Source organism: Mustela nigripes, chromosome 7, assembly GCF_022355385.1.
Source record: "Mustela nigripes isolate SB6536 chromosome 7, MUSNIG.SB6536, whole genome shotgun sequence".
Lineage (NCBI taxonomy): Eukaryota > Metazoa > Chordata > Mammalia > Carnivora > Mustelidae > Mustela > Mustela nigripes.
The window spans coordinates 115385623-115404760 of NC_081563.1; the positions used below are offsets into that span (position 1 = coordinate 115385623).

The window sequence follows — 19138 nt, forward strand, 5'->3', positions numbered from 1 at the left end:
CCAGGTCTTACCCAAGGTCACAGTTGATTGAGTCAGGGGCAGAGCCAGGGGATGTGAAGCCAGGGAGATGGCTTAGGTACAGACGGGAGACTGCCTAGCTTTAAATCCTGGTGCTGCATTTGTGAGTGGCGACCTCTGGCGAGTTTTTGCTCGGAGTCTTCACTGTCTGCATCTGTGAAATGGGGCCTCGTGAAGCTCCTGTAAGGGGGCCAGGACACTCTGAACCATGGCCTCAGATACCACGTGGTAGCCCACCATCCCTCTGGCGCCAAAAAACACTCAGACTTGGGCTGGGCTGGGAAGAATAAACTTTAATCTCTCTGGGGATAGGGGCTCTGGTTCGGGTGCTCTCTAGGGCATTCTAGGTGGGGTCACGGAGCCATGCACACGCACTCGGTACAGGCAGGTGAAGCGTGGGTTTCCCCAGTTGCTTGATATCTTCACCTTGACAGCCCCAAAAGCTCGGGCAGGCTGGTTCTGGAAGAGACTCACAGACATGGAGCCACTGGCTTCTACTCTGTCTGTCCAGAGGGATGTTTAGGGGTGGAAGGGAACTCTCCCATTTCACAGGTGGGAAAACTGAGGCTCAGAGAGAAGAATGGACTATCCTGAAGCCACACAGGAAATTGATGCTCAGGGACTGGGATGGAAGTTGCTGAGGCCAGAAGGACCGATATACTGTGACTGAGAAAGCATCTCAGCCGTCGGGCCCTGGCATATAGGGCTGCGGGACCCAAGGGCAAATCGCTGCCCCCTGTGGGGCCTCAGTTTCCCCTCTCTGTAGGATGGAAGGAGTAATATCTGCTTCCTAGGTTTGTTGTGGCCATGAAACAAGGTCCTGGAGCTAACTGGCCTGCCACCTGGTAGACATTCGCTCAGTGAGAGCTGCCTCCTCCTCTTTTTGCAACCCCCCGGCCCCCCCCGCCCAGGGGTGAAGTCCAGCGCAAAAGCTGGGTCTTGGCCTTTGAGATCTCACTGGATGCTTTGAACCTTCTAGGGAATTACAAAGGGGAACCTGAGGCCCAGAAAGGAAGGAAATGGCCAAGATCACGCAGATTTGTGGGGTCGGGGTTTGGGTCAGTGTCAGCCTGAGTCTCCGTGCCATTCTACCATCCATCCCTCATAGTCCTGCTGCTGTTCCCAGCTTCTGCCCCTTCAGGCCTCTGTTAGATCAGGACCTGATGATGGGGCCTCCCAGCGTGGAGATGTTAATTTGGAAGCCAGCAGCAGTCTGTTCCACATCTGCTGTCCCTGGAGGAACGGCAGCAGGCAGGCTGGGGGAAATGATGTAATCCTAGAAGCTGGATGGATCTCCTCAGGATCCCACTTTTTGCCCTGGGCAGTGGCTCCACACTCTTGAGTCTCAGTTTCCTCGCTTGTCACGTGGGCCGGTGACCGTTGTGCACACCCGGGGGTGAGAAGGGTTTCCCTGGAGAAAGCCCTGCACATGTGTACATTCAATATGTGCTCAACACGGGCTGCTTTTCTCAGTTACCTGGAGCTGGAACATCTGAATGATGTTTTCTGGCTGAAACTGAAATGCCCCCAGGAACACCTCTTCTTTGGGAGAGCCTTCCATGCCCTGTAGAATCAGAACCAAGGAGAAAGTATCAGGTACGGGCAGAGCCTTCAGAGGATGCTGCCCCTCTGCAGCCGAGACCTGCATACCTCCCAGGATGGGGAACTCCCTACCTCGTTGGGCATCATTCTATTGCAGGACAGAATATTGGTTAGGAAAGAGCACTCTACTGGGAACCAAAAGCCCGAGGGTCCTCTCCTAACTATCATTGACTTGTAGGATTTGGGTGTTTCCCTGACCCTTTTTGGACCTCAGTTTCCTTGTTAATGGCATCTGAAGACCAAACTGGCTCTGGAAAGCTTGGCTTTAGTTACCTGTCTTCCAACCTCAAAGGCTGTGATCAACTCAGAACCTGGTCACCCTCAGCCTTAACAGAGCCCCATCCAGCCCCCCTAGCACATTGGATTGTGCAGACGGAGTGCCTAGAGTCCCACCATAAGAGGCTGTCCCCTTAGCCAAGCCTCGCTCCTTGCTGGGGCATGCTCACGTAAATGACAAAGTCCTTGGGAGCGGTGTCCAGGCTGCCTGACAGCGAGATGGTCTTGGGGATGTGCTGCAGTGTCAGGTTGGACAGGTAGACCTTCTGGGCGAGTCGGATAGTCACCTGGCCTCGGTCCCCCGAGAAAGCCCAGCAGTTGCCAGGCGTCATGTTGGGCTGGAAGGGGCAGGTGCAGTGGGGGCTATGCTGGGTGGGTGGGTGAAGGTGAATTTCTCGTCCCACCCTGGCTCCCTGGACCTCCTTTGCCCTTTGCCTCCTGGATGAGCCAGATCTTTCCATCGACAAAGCTTAGCTCAAACACCACCAACTCCAGGAAGCTCTCCTGAGAGCTGGCAGCCAGAATTAGCTTTCCCTCAGCCCAGCACAGGGAGGGCAGGGGCCTGCTTGGGGCTGTGAGGGTTCCTTGACCCTCAAGTCTTGAGGGGTAGTTGCGGGGGCTCCTTCCAGTGCCAAAGCAGGCCGCCCTTCCCTGCCCCTGCCTCTTGTCTCCTGTTCCTGCCTCTCCCCCAACCCTGGGGCCCCACCCCCTTTGTGCGCACCCCCAATGTCCGCTTCCAGGTCCTGTTCCCAGAACCCTGACCACACCCCTGCCTCTCTCTCCTCGTCCCCCCAATCCCCCTTGCCTCGAGGATCACGTCTGGGGGCTGCGCGTAGTTCCACAGCCTGATCCAGTTCCAGTAGGAGCGAGCCTTGTCGTGGTTGTACGTGGTTGACGTTTGCTCAAAATCGATGGAGGCCCCTGTATGGGAGGGAGGGTCAGACTGGGCTCAGACCAGAAGCCAGGTGAGCACTTTGGGTGAGTCACTGGCCCTCTCTGGACTTCAGTGTTCTCTGGGTAATGGGAGTAAGAAGAGTAGCACCAATAGGAATACTAACGTCCACCCCACAGGACTGATGTGAGGAGATGAGTTAGCCCACCAAAGCCCTTCCCTCCACATTGATGTCAACCTCATTATTTCCATGGCTATTGTTAGGACTATTTCACAGAGGAGGGCACTCCTGCCCTAAGAGTCTAAGCCAACACCCTCTGACCCCGGATGCCCTTGGGTCTGGATTAGCCCAGCCAGCCAGTCCACCCTGCCCGCCCCACCTCGCCTTCTTCCTTATGCCCCTCCTGTGCTCCTGCTGTGTCACATGGGGGTAACATCACAGGCGCTCCCCTGGGTCTGAAATACTTCTCCCTCCTGGCCAGGTCGCAACCCAAAGGTCCTCCCGCACACTCCTCTGCCCGGGGCCCCTCTCCCCCCACCATCTGCTCTGGTTTTCCACAGCACTGATTCCCACTTGCAATCAGCCCCTGTTGGTTTTTATGTGGTCGGACTCCCCGACGTGGGGCAGGTGTGGCTCTGCAGGGCTCCGGGTCTGGAGGACGGTGAATGGGTAGATGGGTTATGGGGACCTCCTCTCCCTGCCTTAGCTCCCCTTTTGAGACAACAGAAAATTGTAGCAAGAAAATCATCTGGGGGACAGAGGCTAGCTCTGACTGTGAACTTTCCAGTAGCAGAGAGTGCATCAGACCCGAACAGAAATCTATCATCTGAAGAGCTTCTGGGGAAACTTGAGGAAGGCAGATTAGTGGGGGAGAGGGGGTGAGGGGGGACTCACTTACCTATAGACTTTAGGGCAAAGTCTGGCTTTTCAATAAAATCTCCTTGTATCATCTTCATTATTTTCTGGGCAATTTTTTGCTGAGGAGGTAGAAAACACAAGCTGTGTGCTGACATCCGCAGATCACGTCCCTGCGTGTGTTCACGCCAGGTGACAGGCGGCTGCAGGAACTCCCTTGTCCTTAACTGTTTCCCCCTGCCTGTGGAGACGGTGGCTGGTCCTGGCACAAGATTCCCCCAGTCGCTGCGCTGTGAGGAGGCCCAGGTGACATAGAGCCATCCCTACCCCACCTCCACACTGGTTTTCCTCAGTGCTTCCACATGCCCCATGACAGGGTGTCCCACGTGGGACGGAACTCTGGGTGAAGTGAAGCGGTAGGGGGTCTGGAGTCAGACAGACTTTCACTGCTGAGGTGTTTGGGGCTAGTTACGCCCCCTCTGAATCCGGGCCTTCTTGTCTGGAACACGGGAACGATACTCATGTCCCCCTCCTGCTACTGTGGGGATGACAGCCAGGACTTACAAGGCTGCTCCTGTGTGCCAGGACCGTCCTCTGTGTCCCATGTGTTCACTCTCAGCCCCTCACAACAACCCTCGGAGGTACGTGCTATGATCACCCCTATTTTTAAAGATAAAAATACTAGGGTACAAAAGGGAGCGTGGAGGGGAGCACCTGAGTGGCTCAGTCAGTTAAGCATCTGCCTTTGGCTCAGATTGTGATCCCAGGGTCCTGGGATCGAGTTCTGCATCGAGCTCCCTGTTCAGCAGGAAGCCTGCTTCTCCCTCTGCCTCTATCTCTGTCTCTGTCTCTCATGAATAAATAAACAAAATCTTAAAAAACAACAACAGAGTAGCGCATGTGAAATCCTGTAGCTGGTAAGATGCAGACCCAGGCACTTCGGTTCCAGCATTTGGGCTCTTAGTTACTAGCTCTCCTGCCAGATATAGCCTGTAAGCACTTAACCTAGTTGGTGCTCAGGAAAGGCTGGCTATTATTAGTATCTGACTCTTGAAAACTGTGGTATATTGTATTTCCCCAAAATGGCCGCAGCAAAGTCTCCTGTGACACACTTTTCTTTCAATACAACTTTGATACTAAAGTTCCCTCCCTTCAGTCTGGGTGGGCCTGTGGCTATGGTAGAGGTGAGGCCATGTGACTTCTGGACTAAGCCTAAAAGGGGCTACAGCTCTACTTGGTCCTCTGGGGACACTCACTCTTAGAAGCCAGCTACCATGCTGTGAGGAAGACCACACAGCACTGAGAGCTCAAGTATGGGTGCTTTCATCAACAGCCTTGAGTTCCCAACTGATAATCAATATCAACTTCTAGACATGAGAGTGAAAAAGCTTCCAGATGGGTCCAGATAGAGTTGCCAAGTCACCCCAGCCTTCAGGTCTTCCTAGGTGAGGCCTCAGACACTGTGGAACAGTGGCAAACAAAATAGCATTCTGCTTGAATCCCTGACCCACAGAATCTCTGAGAGTGATCAAATGATTGTTTTGCATCACCAAGTTTTGGAGTAGTTTGCTGTGTGACAAGAGTAACCAGACTAGCCACGGTGTTACAGGACAGTTATTATGATTTGTTTTGTTGATGTGGAAACTTGGAAAGTTTGATGACCTGCTTAACCTCCAAAAGGTAAGAAAAGGGGACACCTCAGAGGCTCACTTGGTTAAAGTGGCTGTCTTTGGCTTGGGTCATGATCCCAGGGTCCTGGGATGGAGCCCTGCATGAGCCTCCTTGCTCAGTAGGGATATCCTGCTTCTCCCCTGCTTGCTACTCCCCTTGCTTGTGCTTGCTCCCCCTCCCTCTCTGTCAAATAAATAAAATCTTCAAACAAACAAACAAACAAACAAACCCCCAAAAGGTAAGAAAATATATTTCATCCAGAATAGAATAGAAATTTATGAAAAGGAACACCTAGAAAACAAAAAAGAAAATTCTTGGGAATTCATAATATATTAACAGAAACAAACAAACAAAAAAACCCAGTAGAAGTTTTGGTAGGCAAAGTTGAGATCATGTTCTCAATTTCAGAACAAAGAGAAGAAAAAAGGGAGAATTGGAAGAAAACAGAAGATGAGTTCAGAAATTTAACATCCAAATAATAGGAGTTTAAAAAATGAGAATAAAACAGATATGGCTGTGGGGAAAATACCCATTTAATCACATGAGTAAAGAAGACTTTTTAGGGCTAAAAGACATGAATATCCACATTGTAATGGCCCCAAGGGTAGCCAGCCCATAAGCACACTATCATGACATTTAAGATGTAAGGTGAGATGCAGGGCTTCCTGGTAAGATTTAGTAAATTAAAGAGGATCAATTCTTCCACTATGAAAACAACTAGGAAAAGCCATATAGTCTATAAATAATATTTTAAAGCCACCACTGAGCTATGGGAGTAATGAGGACAAGAAGGATTAAAATTCTGTAGAGGAGAGAACCATTCTGAAATTTCCTGACAATATTTTAATCCCTGAGGGCATTTGCTAATTCTGGGCAGGGGCTGAAGACGTGGGCTTAGGCTGAATAAGGGCTGCTACTGGTGAAAGATAAAGCAGCAAAGATTTTAATAGTCACAAAGGACTAAAAGGACAAAAGTGGAAACTTGATGAGCCTCAAACCTGAATAGTTTCCCCATAAGATGTTAATTGTAACCCAGAACTACGGAAGAGGTTAAAGAGCTACTTGAAAACTTCTGAAAGAGTAAAACTTTCCAGTTTCACAACGTTTGGGAAACTAAGTCCCATTTAAATAAACCCAAGCAAGAGATTAAAGCCTTACAAACATCTTCCTAGTATATATAAGAATCATTTGGAGGGCTTGTTGAAACATAGATGGTTGGTTCCCATCCTTAGTAGGTTGGAGGGGCGCCCATTAACTCAAATTTCAGGTATTTCCCCAGGTAATGCTGATGTTGCTGGTATGGGGGTCATACTCTGAGAACCACTGCCTTAGAAGGAGTGGTGAATCAATACTGAGAAGCTGTAGCTGCACCTAAGGACTAAACCAATCATGGGCACAATTAAAGGCTAAGAATCCAAGCTTGTCCCTGTCAAAGAAGGTTACCCCTGGGGTCAGAGATTTTGCATTGATGCAAGGCTGGAAGATAAAATTGGAGACTTGGGAAGCCTCAAACATGTGGTCAGTCTTTCCCAATAAGAGATCTACCAAAAGTTTGAAGCTGCATGGGTAGGATATTGAAGGGTTACCCTTAACCTCTGACTAAATCTTTCACAAATTGCAATCCAGGTCTGAATCAGCTGAATGAAGGTCTACATAGAAGTGATCACAGTACTCATCTTCCTTACAAAGAAAAGGGAGAACGCTCTCTAGTTGAAGTTATAATTTATATCTGGAGCATATAGTTCCTTCATATACAATGTCCAGAAAAACACACAAAAAATCTAGACATGAAGAGACAAGACCATATGATTGAAACTCCAAAGAAAAACAGACAATAGAAAAAGACCATAGATGATCCAAATATTGGATTTAGCAGACAAGGATTTAAAATAACTATGATAATATGTTAAATAAAAGAAAATAAAATTTATTGGAGAATTATGTTGGAGAATTTCAACACAGAATTAAAATTTATGAAAAAGAATCAAAAGTATATTCCAGAACTAAACAATGCAACCTATGAAATTAAGAACTTACTGGAGAAAAATTAATAGTAGATTGGACAGAATAGAATATGAGATCATTAGTGAACCTGAAGAAATGTGAATAGAAAACATCAAAAACTGAAGCATATAGAGAAAAAGAATGAAAACCAAACACACCAGGTAATAGCATAGGAATCACATGGAACACACTCTAAAAATCTAGCATAGATGTTACTGAGTCCTGGGAGTGGAGATAGATAATGGGGAAGAAACAGTATTTTAAGAAACAATAGCTGGGGTGTTTTGGAGGCTCAGTAATTAAGCATCGGCCTTCAGCTCAGGTCATGATCCCACAGTCCTGGGATCAAGCCCTGCCTTGGGCTCCTTGTCAGCATGAGGTCTGCTTCTCCCTCTCACATTCCCCCTGCTTGTGTTCCCTCTGTCGGTCTCTCTCTGTCAAAAAAATAAATAAAAATTTTTGAAAGAAATAATAGCTAAGAAATTTTAAAAACTATTGAAAAACATCAACTCATAGATCCAATAAGCTCAGCAACCCCACCCCAAACAGGTTAAATATAGAACACTGGAAATAAGAAGAACATCCTACAAACTCCCAGAGATAGGAAAAAAATAACAGACCATACTCAAAGGCCCAATACTAGCACTATTACACTTCTCAACAGCAACAGTATAACTAGAACACAGTAGTGGAATTCCTTCAAAATTTTCAGGGGAAACTTTTGTAGCAAGGCTTTTATACCCAGCCAAACTATCAATCAAAGGCAAGAATAAAATAAAGATATTTTCAAATGTGCAAGTTCTAAGTAAATTAATAGGTCTCCTATTTCACTTTCTTCCAGGAAGTTATTGGGGGATGTGTTCCACCAAAACTTGAGAAATGAAACAAGGCATTAAACAAAGAGAGAAGTCAAATGTTTGGGAAGAGAATGGCCAGTATCTCACCTCATCTGACATGGCTTCCATCAACTGGAGCTTAGCAATGAGCTGGGTCATGTTACCTCGGAGGTCCTGGATTTCCCCAGTGTGATGCCGTACCTTCTCCTGGTACATTCTTAAGAGGAAGGAGTTAAAACATGGACCAACTGGTTTGTGATGCTGCTCTTGTCACTCTCAGCTTCTACTTTTGTCAGTCAGCCCACAGAGAATTAGCATCACATTTTCTCACTTTCCTGGCATATCCATCAGGTTCTTATCTTTGAAATACTACTCATACTCCTCTTCTTACTTGGAATATTTTAAAATTCAACTTACTCCTTCCAAATATTCCTGAGTATTTATTTGCAATTAAGGATGCTGCCACCAGGTGGTATCTTGTTGGCTAAAATTTCTACTCAGCTACCATTTGCTAAGCACTAACCTTAGGCTGGGAACAATTTGCATCTTCTTTAATTTTCATAATTACCCAGAGCAAGGTGGGTGTTAACCTCATTTCATAAATGAGAAGTCAAAGGCCCAGAGAGGTGAAGTAACTTGCAAAAGTTTAGCCAGGTAGGAAGTATGGGAGCTGGGATTTAAATCTAGGTTGGTCTGAAGGCAGAGCCCACAATCTTAGGCAATACATCACAGGCCCTAGATATAGTTCTGGTTTTTAGGTGATAATAGGACTATTTAGCAGATTCTTCTTACCTCAAGCTTTGCAGTGGACTATTTATGCTGTCATCCTGGTAGGGTATTGAGGAAAGCAAGGGATCTTTTTCAGATGGCCTAATCTGGGCCCAATTGAACTTTTTCCATCCATTCTCCCACAACCATAAATTTATCTATTCACCCACCTAAAACCCAATATAACCTCCATTTTAAATCCATCCATCCACATCCATCCCCACTTCCACCCATCCACTATTCCATCCAAAAACATTTCCCACTCATCTACTCTTCCATTTATCCAAATTTCCTTATTCACCCACCCTCCTGTCCATATAACTTACCTTATATATTGACCCTTTCACCAAACCATTCACTTTCCCATCTATCCAACCTCTCAACAACCATATGTCCATCCATTCATCCAACCATCCATCCCTCCATCCATTTATCCACCTGTATATCACATCTGCCCTTCCATCTGTCCATTTTCTCATCCATTCAATCTCCCATTCATCCAACCATCTATCCCCACAGCCATTTCCGCACTTCTCTGAATTCATCACTTCCACTCTCCCATCCATTCTCTCTCCATTCCACATTTCCATCTGATCATCAGTCAACCAACATTGACAGCAGTAGCACTGTGCCCCAGCCCATTCACTGGAATGAATCAGACCTGGCTCTGTCTTCAAGAGAGCTCCCAATACAGTTGGGAAAACAGTCATGATTACAAAATATTGCATTCATGATTACAGAAAATTGTGGGAGGAAAGGGAAATATCATCACCTCCACCTGTAATTTCTGAGGGAAGTGACATTTTAGCTGAATCCTGAAGTATATAAAGGAGTCTAAAAGGGGAGAAAAGGAGAGGGAGGGACAAACTCCTCAGATCCCTTTTCTCTTTAGGCCTTCTGAGGCTATTTACTGTCCTCTGACAAGAATCTCTGGCCACTGATTTCCTCCTCTTCCCTCCCCAGGAACTACAAAGCAAATGGTCTCATTTCATTTGAGCAGAACAAACTGCCTTGTGTAGAGAGAGAATTGTGTTCCATCCTCACTCTCCCACTTTAGGAGGGAGACTTGGCAAAGGAAAGATAGGTCACCTCTGGGAGTGAGTGACAGTAGAGTCCTTCTGTAAGAAGAAGAACTATTGTATCTGACCTTTTAAAGTCACATTTTGGTGGGAGAGATGGGTTCCAGGTAGGTGTCATGGCAGGGGCAGAGATTTGGGGCTGGGATGAGTCAGGAACTGACTAGGGCCCAGATATGGTGAGAGTGAGAGAAGGTGATGGAGGCAACATTGTCTGGTTGGAGTGAGGCTAGTCAGTGGTGGGACCTGAAGAGAGGCACACTCACCTGCCAGACTTCCATTTTGGATGGTAAGTGCATAGAAAACATCCAGAATCCTGTGGGGACAGGAGAATGAGAGGAAGCCATTTAAGATGAAAGGTTGAAAGCTTGGGCTTTGGCATTAAGGTATCTGGATTCAAATTCCAGCCTTGGCACTAACATTGCACAACTTTGGAAGAACTTACTCTCTCTATACCTAAATTTCCTCCTCTGTAAAATGGTAATAACAGTAATATCCACTTCATGATCAAACAACATCATCTATGCAAAGTGTCTCACATAAACCAAATAATCCATGTCCCATCTCCTTCCCCCGTCCCAATTCTACTGGGGATAATTGATGAAGAAAATAAGATGGTCTTCCCTGCATTTTATGATCTCTGTGCTACCTGAAATCCTACCATTCAAGCCATTATTAAAAGTCTTTAAAACTTATTTGTTATTCATGATGAAACAACCAACAAACCAGGAATAGAATGGAACTCTCTCAATCTGGTAAAACCCATGTATGAAAAACCCACAGCTAATAACATGCTTAATGGTAAAAGACTGGATGCTTTCTTCCAAAGATAAGTAACAAGACTAGTATGTCTACTCTTGCTATTCTTTTTCTTTAAGATTTTGTTTATTTATTTGAGAGAGAGTAAGAGAGAGCACAGCAAGGGAGAGGGGGAATCAGGCTCCCTGCTTGAAGAAGGAGCTCAGTGTAGGGCTTTATCCCAGGACCCTGGATCATGACTTGAGCAGAAGGCAGATGCTTAACCTACTTGAACCACCCAGATGCCCCTACTCTTGTTATTTCTATTTAACATTGTCCTGAAGGTTCTAGCCAGGTCAGTTAGTCAAGAAAAATAAATAAATGGCAGATGACAATACCTTGCATAAAGAATCCTAAAGTATCTAAGACTGGGTGTCTTGCTCAGTGTCAGAACAGCAAGGATACAAGATCAGTATATGAAAATCAATTATATTTCTAAACACAAGCGATAAACAATCTGAAAATGAAATTAAGAAAATAATTTCATTTGCAATAGCATCTCAAAGAAGAAAATACTTGGAATAAATTAAACAGAAGTGCAAACCTTGCACTCTGAAAGAAACAAAACATAATTGGAGGAAGTTAAAGACATGGAGATATATATGTATCAATAATGGAAAGATAACCCATGTTCATGGATTAGAAAACTTAATATTGTTAAGGTAACACTACTCCCCAAATTCATCTATGAATCAATGCAATCGCTCTCAAAATTCCAGTAGACTTTTTTTAAGAAATGGAAAATTTGACCCTAAAACTCATATGGAAATGTAAAGGAGTATAACTGCCAAAATAATTTAAGAAGAATGAAATTGGAGAACTCAAACTTCTGGATTTCAAAACTTACTATAAAGTCATAGCAATCAATCCAGGGTAGTACTGGCAAATAGACATATAGATGAAGGGAATAAAATTAACAGTCCAGAAATAAACCCTCACATTTATGATCAATTAATTTTCAATAAGGGTGCCAGACAATTCAATAAGGAAAAAATAGTCTTTTCAATAAATTGAACAACTGGATATCTACCTTCAAAAGAATGGAGTTGGATCCTTACCTCACACCATATGCAAAAATTAGCTCAAAAATGGATCATAGATCTAAAAGTAAGGGCTAAAACTATACAAATCTTGGAAGAAAAAGTGGTAGTAATTCTTTATAACTTTAAGTTAGGCGATAGTTTCTTGCATCTGACATTAAAGCACATATATAACAAAAGAAAATATAGATAAATTGGACTTCATCAACATTTTAAAATTTGGGGTGCCCGGGTGGCTCAGTCAGTTAGGCACCTGCCTTCGGCTCACATCATGATCCCCGGGTGCTGGGATTGAACCCCTCAACAGGCTCCTTGCTCAGCAGGGATTCTGATTCTCCCTCTTTCTCTGCCTCTTCCTTAGTTTGTGCACGCTTTCTCTCTCTCTTGCTCACTCTCTCTCTCAAATAAATAAATAAAATCTTTTTTAAAAATTAAAAAATTTGTGTCACAAAGGACACTCATCAAGAAAGTGAAAAGACAACCCACAGAATGGGAGAAAATACTTGCAAATTGTATATCTGATAAGGGACTTGCATCCAGACTATATAAGAAACTCTTACAAGTCAATAATAAAAAGACAAACCAATTTAAAAATGGGCCAAGATCTGAATAGACATTTCTCCAAAGAAGATCTACAAATGACCAATACGCACCTGAAAAGATGCTCAACATCGTTAGTCATTAGGGAAATGAACTAAAAACCACAATGAGATACCCACTGCCACCCTCAGATGGCTAAACTAAAAGACAGATAATAACCAGTGTTGGTGAGGATGTGAAGAAATTGGACCCTTATACATGCTGGTGGGAATGTAAAATGGTGCAGCTACTTTGGAAAAAAGTTTGGCAATTCCTCAGATAGTTAAGTAGAGACTTGCTGCATAACTCAGCAATTCTGCTTCTAAATATATATCCAAGAGAATTTAAAACACATATCCACACAAACATTTTACTGGAACACTCACGGGAACATTATTAATGGTGGTCAAAAAGCGGAAAGAATTGTATTATCTATCAAACAGTAGATGGGCAAACAAAATGTGGCATATCCATACATGGAATATTTTCAGTAATAAAGAAGGGCCAAATGCTGAGCCATGCTACATCATGGATGAACCTTGAGAACACAACAACAAGTGAAAGAAACCACCAAGACCCCATAGTATTGTATGATTCTATTTATATGAAATGCCCAGAATAGGCAAATCCATAGAGACAGAAAGTAGATTAGCGATTGGTTGTCTAGGTCTGGGGTGAGGGGGAATGGGAAATGATGGATAGGGACTGAGGAATAAGTCTTCTTGGAGGTAGTGAAAATACTGGAATTTGATAGTGGTGATGGCTGTAGGACTTTGTGAATATACTAAAAACCAGTGAATTAGACACATGAAAAATGGTGATCTTTATGGTATGCAAATTATATCTCAATAAAGCTGTTATTTTAAAAAATGTTACTTGTTAGGTTAAGTTTCCTAGGAATTTCTAATTTCCTAGGAAATCCACACCCATCCCACAACCCTGAGTCCCTGGGCCAATATGGTTGAGTGGAGAGAGGAGATCCCTTTGCTTGGGAAAGTAAAGCCATGATGTGGGAGGTGATAGCAGTGGCTGGAAGGAGCCACAGAAAACTCAGAAGTGGGTAATAATTATCATGTCATGGTTGGGGGAGAACTTTACAGTTTTCAAGGCTTTTCTTAGCTTTCCAAAAATTTCCTTGGTCATCAGTTAATTTACTCCTCACAGCAACACTCATTAGACAGATGGGGAAACTGAGGCTCCTAGAGGGTCACTGTCTTGCCCAGGATGACATAGTCAGTGTCAGAGCCTTCACTCTTTCCCTCCCCAGGTTGGGCAAGAGCTCAGGGATACCTCCACCTGGGGCAGGGCCCTGGAAACGTACCAAAAGCACAGAGGACCAGAACACCTGTCTTTTCCATGAGCTTCTGGAAGAACAGCTTGCATCTGGAAGACAGAATCAGCAGTCAATGTGAAGAAGGGCTTTGCACAGGCTAGCAAGTCTTGGCCTGGCCTTTGCTCTTTTCCTACCTGGCAGGGCAGGACCCACCCTGGGCAGTTAGACACCCCCTCCAAGACGCTGGCTGAGTCCTGGGGCTACGCAGCATCACAGGGGAAAGAAAGCTCTTACCCAGTATTTGGGGCCATCAGAGATCCACTGACAGTGGTCACCCACATCCTCTTCACACCCTTTCTCTATCGGCGAACTGTCTGTCCCTTTCTTTCTGTCCTGGTGACCACGTCCTTCAGAGTTCAGCACAAATGAACATCCCCTCCTTCTGTGACCTCCAGAGTCAACACTGACCTCCTCCTCTTACCACTGATTTGGGTTTCTGTCTGCCTTCCTCTGATTGGGAGCTCAGGAGTGGTGAGTCAAGGCTGGGTTCAGAATAGACATTAAGATGTTTGGAATGCAAACTCTAAGTGAATGAATGATGTGGAAAGCTCTACAGGAATTTGGAGGAGTTTGCATGGACCAGAAAGGTGAAGGGAAAGGATGGGACCTGCATTCCAAGCAGGAAAAACAGCATGTGTCAAGGTACTGGGGCAGAAACAGGAATAGCAGGTTCAGGGGGTAAGAACCCTAACCTTGCTGGCCCAGTGGGTCCACAGCAAGATGCATAATGAGGCAGCTCAAAAAGGAAGCATGGGGAAGGATTCTGGAAGGCTGCAGGCAAAGGAGGGAGTCACTTTCTGAAGAGAGGGGATATAATAAAAGCCAGGTTTGGGATGTCTTCTGTGGTCTGGTGATCAAGAGGAGGTTCAAACCAGGGAGGGGGCTGCCATGGTTCCCAGCCCCATCAGCTTCCCCCTCTCCAGCCTCCCCCTGCCAGCCTCCCCCTGCCAGCTCCCCACTCCCCAACCTCCCCTGCCAGCCTCCCCTCGCCTGCCCGTGCCCACCTGCAGGTATTAAACAGAATCTGGTGAGCCTGAGTCCTCAGGAAGCAGGCCAGACAGGTGATCCAGGCTGCGGAGGAGGCAGGAGAGCCGTGAGCAGCTGCACCCTTGTTCTTACTCTACAAAGCCTTGCAGAGGGCGAGGCCCTCTTGCTGGGAGACCCTCCCAATTTTCTAATCGAGCCCAGGGTAACCCTGCTCTGCTTATGGGTCAGCACCAGCTCTGAGGGAGGACAGGTCCTAGAGGTGAGCCCGGCTTGTGACTGGCAGTTAATGGCTACCTCACAGTGACTCCGGAGCACAAGAAGTCTGGGGTGTGCCTCTGCCCATTCCCAGACACTGGGAGCTTCTCAAGGGCAGGGTCCCTGTCTGGTTTATCCCTGGGGGCCCTGCATTGCCCAGCATGGAACTGGATAGAAAGTTGGGGTTCAGAATAGATAAGTAGGTGGGAAGACACATGAACGGACAGAAGAATGGTGAGACAACAGCTTGGAAGTTGGCTGAGTAGGAAGACAGATGAGTTGATGGAAGGCTAGCTAGAAGGATGGACAGGTGGACGACTGGGTGGGTATGAATATTAGCAGATAAAGGTTGGGGAGGACCTGATGGTTGACTCATTGAATGGCTGGCTGGCTGAGCTAACGGGGTGCACGGCTATTACAACAGATGTTCCGAGAAATGACTGGGTGATGAGTAAGTGGAGGGGCAGGTGGCCGAACTTTGGGGTGTGCTCAGACCATGTTCCAGAAGTGAGGGTGCATCACATCAGACCATTCCCATGACGTCACCCATGGCCTCCTGGTCCAGGGCCCGGGCAGGTGGTTGAGTAGGGGAGCGCCCGACAGCTCTACCTCTAAACGGCGTGTCTCCCTCCGACACCCTCTCTCCAGCCACCAAAGAGATCCTGGCTGGAATGACACCCCTGACACTTTCAGAGTTCCCTCCCTCCCCGGCAGCCAAGCGGAGGCCTTACTTCCCCAGGTCAGCCAACCTGTGGCTGGACCCTTTTCTCTGGCCCACGCTGAAGGTCAGGGCGGTTCTCAGTATATACATACACACACAGGCCAGCAGGCACTGGGTTAGGCCCGGGGCTGGGGCACTGAGGCGGATGGGCAACACGAAGGCATCACCTGCAGAGAGCACAGGGGCTGTCATATCAGGGCCAGCCTTGGGGACCCTGTGCCTTGCAGACACCAGAGGAGCACCCTGAGCTGGGGGCAGACATCCCTGCTCCCCACCCTGCCCCTCGCTGAGTGACCCCGGGGTTCCCATCTGGACGTATCTGAGCCTCGGCTCCTTGCTCCTCACAAAGACCCCGGGGCTCCCCCTCCCCTCCCTGCTCACTCTGGTTCAGGTTCGACAAATTGTCCTCTGTTACCCGGCAGGTGTTCCGGCCTCTTGGGGCGACCCTGGGGATGACAAGATTCACAATCGCATTTTATAATTTTAAAGAAACGTGGTGCCCCCCTGTTCCAGATTGAGAGAATGAGGTGCAGAGAAGTTTGCCCGAGACCCCCAACCTGTGAATCAGGAACACAACCGAGTCTGACCGACCCCAAACCCAAGTCTCTTTTGAGACTTTTGAGACCTGCTCGGTCTCCCAGCAGGAGGACTCTGCTGTGGTAGTCACCAGTGGTTATCACCCAAAAGCCAATCCCTCCCCTCGCTGGCAGGAGGCTGATTTTGGCCCCTTGTCCCCCTCCTACCCTGTGTGAGTTTCGATAATCCTAATTGCTCTAAGCCTGCTCTAAACCTACCCCCAGCACCTTGCTGCTTATTGGGTCGGGGGTGGGGGGGAGGTCTGCAGGGGTGAGGGGTGGGGTGGGCTTGGGTATAGGGGTCTGACACTTGCGGAAAAGGCTTTCTTGTTGTTAAAATGAGACCCACGCGAAGCAAGTCCCGTTCTCTTTGTACCTAGACAGCCAGGCTTCTCTGGGCCGCTGGAGCTGTCACAGTGGGGAGGCCAACAGGGAGAGCGAAATGATAGTGGGGACCTGGGTCTCGGGGACACTGCAGACACGTGGAGTTGACGTGCTCTGGAGCGACCCACCTTGTGGGAACTCTTGGTGTGTGAGATAACACATTTTTTAAATTTCTTAAGACAATGGTCTCTGAACATTTATTATTACACCCTCTTCCAATGTATTTATGTTTATTTCTTAAGAAATGATATATACACAGGCACCTGGGTGGCTCGCCCTTTGGCTCAGGTCATGATCTCAGGGTTCTGGGATCGAGCCCCGCATCAGGCTCTCTGCTCAGCGGGGAGCCTGCTTCCCCCTCTCTCTCTGCCTGCCTCTCTGCCTACTTGTGATCTCATTCTCTCTCTGTCAAATAAATAAATAAATAAATAAATAAATAAATAAATAAAAGAGATTTTATATATATATATTACCACATAAATATGATTTACTCTTTCAAAAGTGCAAATCTGTTCATATATTCCTAAGTAATAGAAATTAAAAGAGGATGCGCTGAAAATATACACACTGAAGTTCTAGTAAGTTCTCCCCTTCACGCAGGGGATTGTTTTCCATACCCTTTGGAATATACACGCCCCCTTCTGGGGGCCCCAGCGATAGGCAGAGGTGAGCATTTCACCACCTACCCGCCTCTCCCTCGCTAACCTGGGACCTCTGTGGGGGCTGGTGCAGCCCATGTCCCCGGCACCCTGCCCAGTGCCCGCATACAATAGGTGCTCAATAAGCACGTGTTGAAGGGATGACTGCCCCTCCACTCCCTTGGCGGGGAGATTTTAGGAAAGCAACCACCAAACCTTCCTGACCTTGGCTGCTGCCTCTGTGAAGGCCATTAGTCATGCCTGCTCATCTCCAGGGAGAGGGCCGAGGGCCAGCATTTGGTAAACTGCAAAGAACCGAGGAGGGAGGGGGCTGCCGTCCTCACCTCCTGGGCCGGACAACATCCTCCGGCAGGTCACACAGGTCCACGGGGCTCCTTGAGGACCGTGGCATCAATTTTCTTCTCTAGGAAATCGAGGGGGAATGGTACTGGGGCTCTGGGGGAGTTGGCAAGGGAGAAGTGGCTGCCGCTGCCGCCAGCTCCTAGTGTTCCCTGGCAGGGGCCGCACGGGGTCTCGCTGGGTCAGGTGGAGCTGTGGGCATTGTGACCTCAGAGCAGGGGGCGGGGGATGGGGGAGAGAGCTCTGTCTCTTAGCTCTTAGCTTGGTTCCGGAACTCCTCCTTGGCCAACCCATTCTGACCCACTTTCCACTTTTTAAGATGAGGCCCCAGGCCAGGAAGGGTCATGCCAGGATCTCAGCGGCTGGGCAGGAGCAGAGCGGAGGCTCCAATACCCAGACCAGGCTTTCTTTGTGCCCCTCACCCCCCAGCTCCTTCCCTGCTCCAAGCTTCCCAGACTTGCCACCTGCTTAGGCTACGCTTCAAGGCATCTTATATGTGGGTCTGCTCACTGCTGAACATTTCGCAGAACACAGAATATTGCATATGCTGTTATTTTAATAAAATTCTGCATTTCCTGGAGACAAATAAAAGCACAACAGGGTGGAAATGTCTGGCTATGTTTTTTTTTCCGTCAGCCCTGCCGATGGAGAGTTTATTTGGATTGTGAAGCTAAAAGGAACTCCTTTTGCCCCTGGGTGGCAGTTGCTGAAATTGTAGGCTAAGTTGCTGTGGGCCAACTTAGCCTACAAGGCAAAGATTTGCCCCTCAGGAAGGCCTGCATACTAGAACCTGAACGTGGAACTGTGTTAGGTTACAGAACAAAGATGATCTGGGGCTTGCAGATGGGATTAAGGTCGCTAATCAGCTGATCTTGAGATAGAAGAATATTCTGGCTTATCCCAGAAGGGTCTGTAAATGGAAGAGGCAGGCAGAAGGGACATGGATGGAAGCATGAGGAACCCTCAGCCCCAACTTGCTGGTTTGAAGGTGATGAGGCCTTAAGGCAGTCCGTGAAAGCAGCCTCCGGCAGCTGGAAAAGGCAGGGAAGCAAATCCTCCCTTAGAGTTTCAGAAAGGAACAAAGTCCTGCCAATACCTTGATTTCCGCTAAGCCACATCCATGCTGGACTTCTGACTTCCAGAAATATAAGATAATAAGTTTGTGTTTTAAGTCACTGCGTTTGTAGCAATTTGTTATAGCAGCAATAGGAAACTCATATGGTACCTCTGAGAATCTTCAGTGAAGGGGAAGCCCTGAAATGCTGCCCCCAGAATTGGTACAAGGGCCTTTCAGTTGTTCATTCATTCATTCAACAGATACTCACTGAGCATCTGGTGTGTTCCAGGCACTGGCTCTAGAGGTGAACAGAACCACTCCTGTCCTGGGGGAGGAGGACAAAAGCGGCTGGTGGAGAGCCTTGCATGTCTTAGGCGCTCACCCAACCATGCTGGCCACTGCTGTAGGGAGA

At 47.3% G+C, this 19138-nt stretch overlaps 1 protein-coding gene across 1 annotated transcript; it reads right to left on the minus strand.

The window, feature by feature from the left end:
• Positions 1–351: 351 nt before the first annotated feature.
• On the minus strand, positions 352–17721 carry SUN5 (Sad1 and UNC84 domain containing 5). The gene is made up of 13 exons (XM_059407957.1): positions 17654–17721; positions 16094–16158; positions 15805–15879; positions 14754–14820; positions 13738–13799; positions 10266–10315; positions 8948–8982; positions 8264–8372; positions 3688–3766; positions 2702–2817; positions 2067–2234; positions 1496–1582; positions 352–477 (listed from the first exon to the last, which is right to left on the minus strand). Exons 1-13 carry the CDS (start codon positions 17719–17721, stop codon positions 352–354), a joined length of 1107 nt encoding a protein of 368 aa, XP_059263940.1.
• Positions 17722–19138: the final 1417 nt, after the last annotated feature.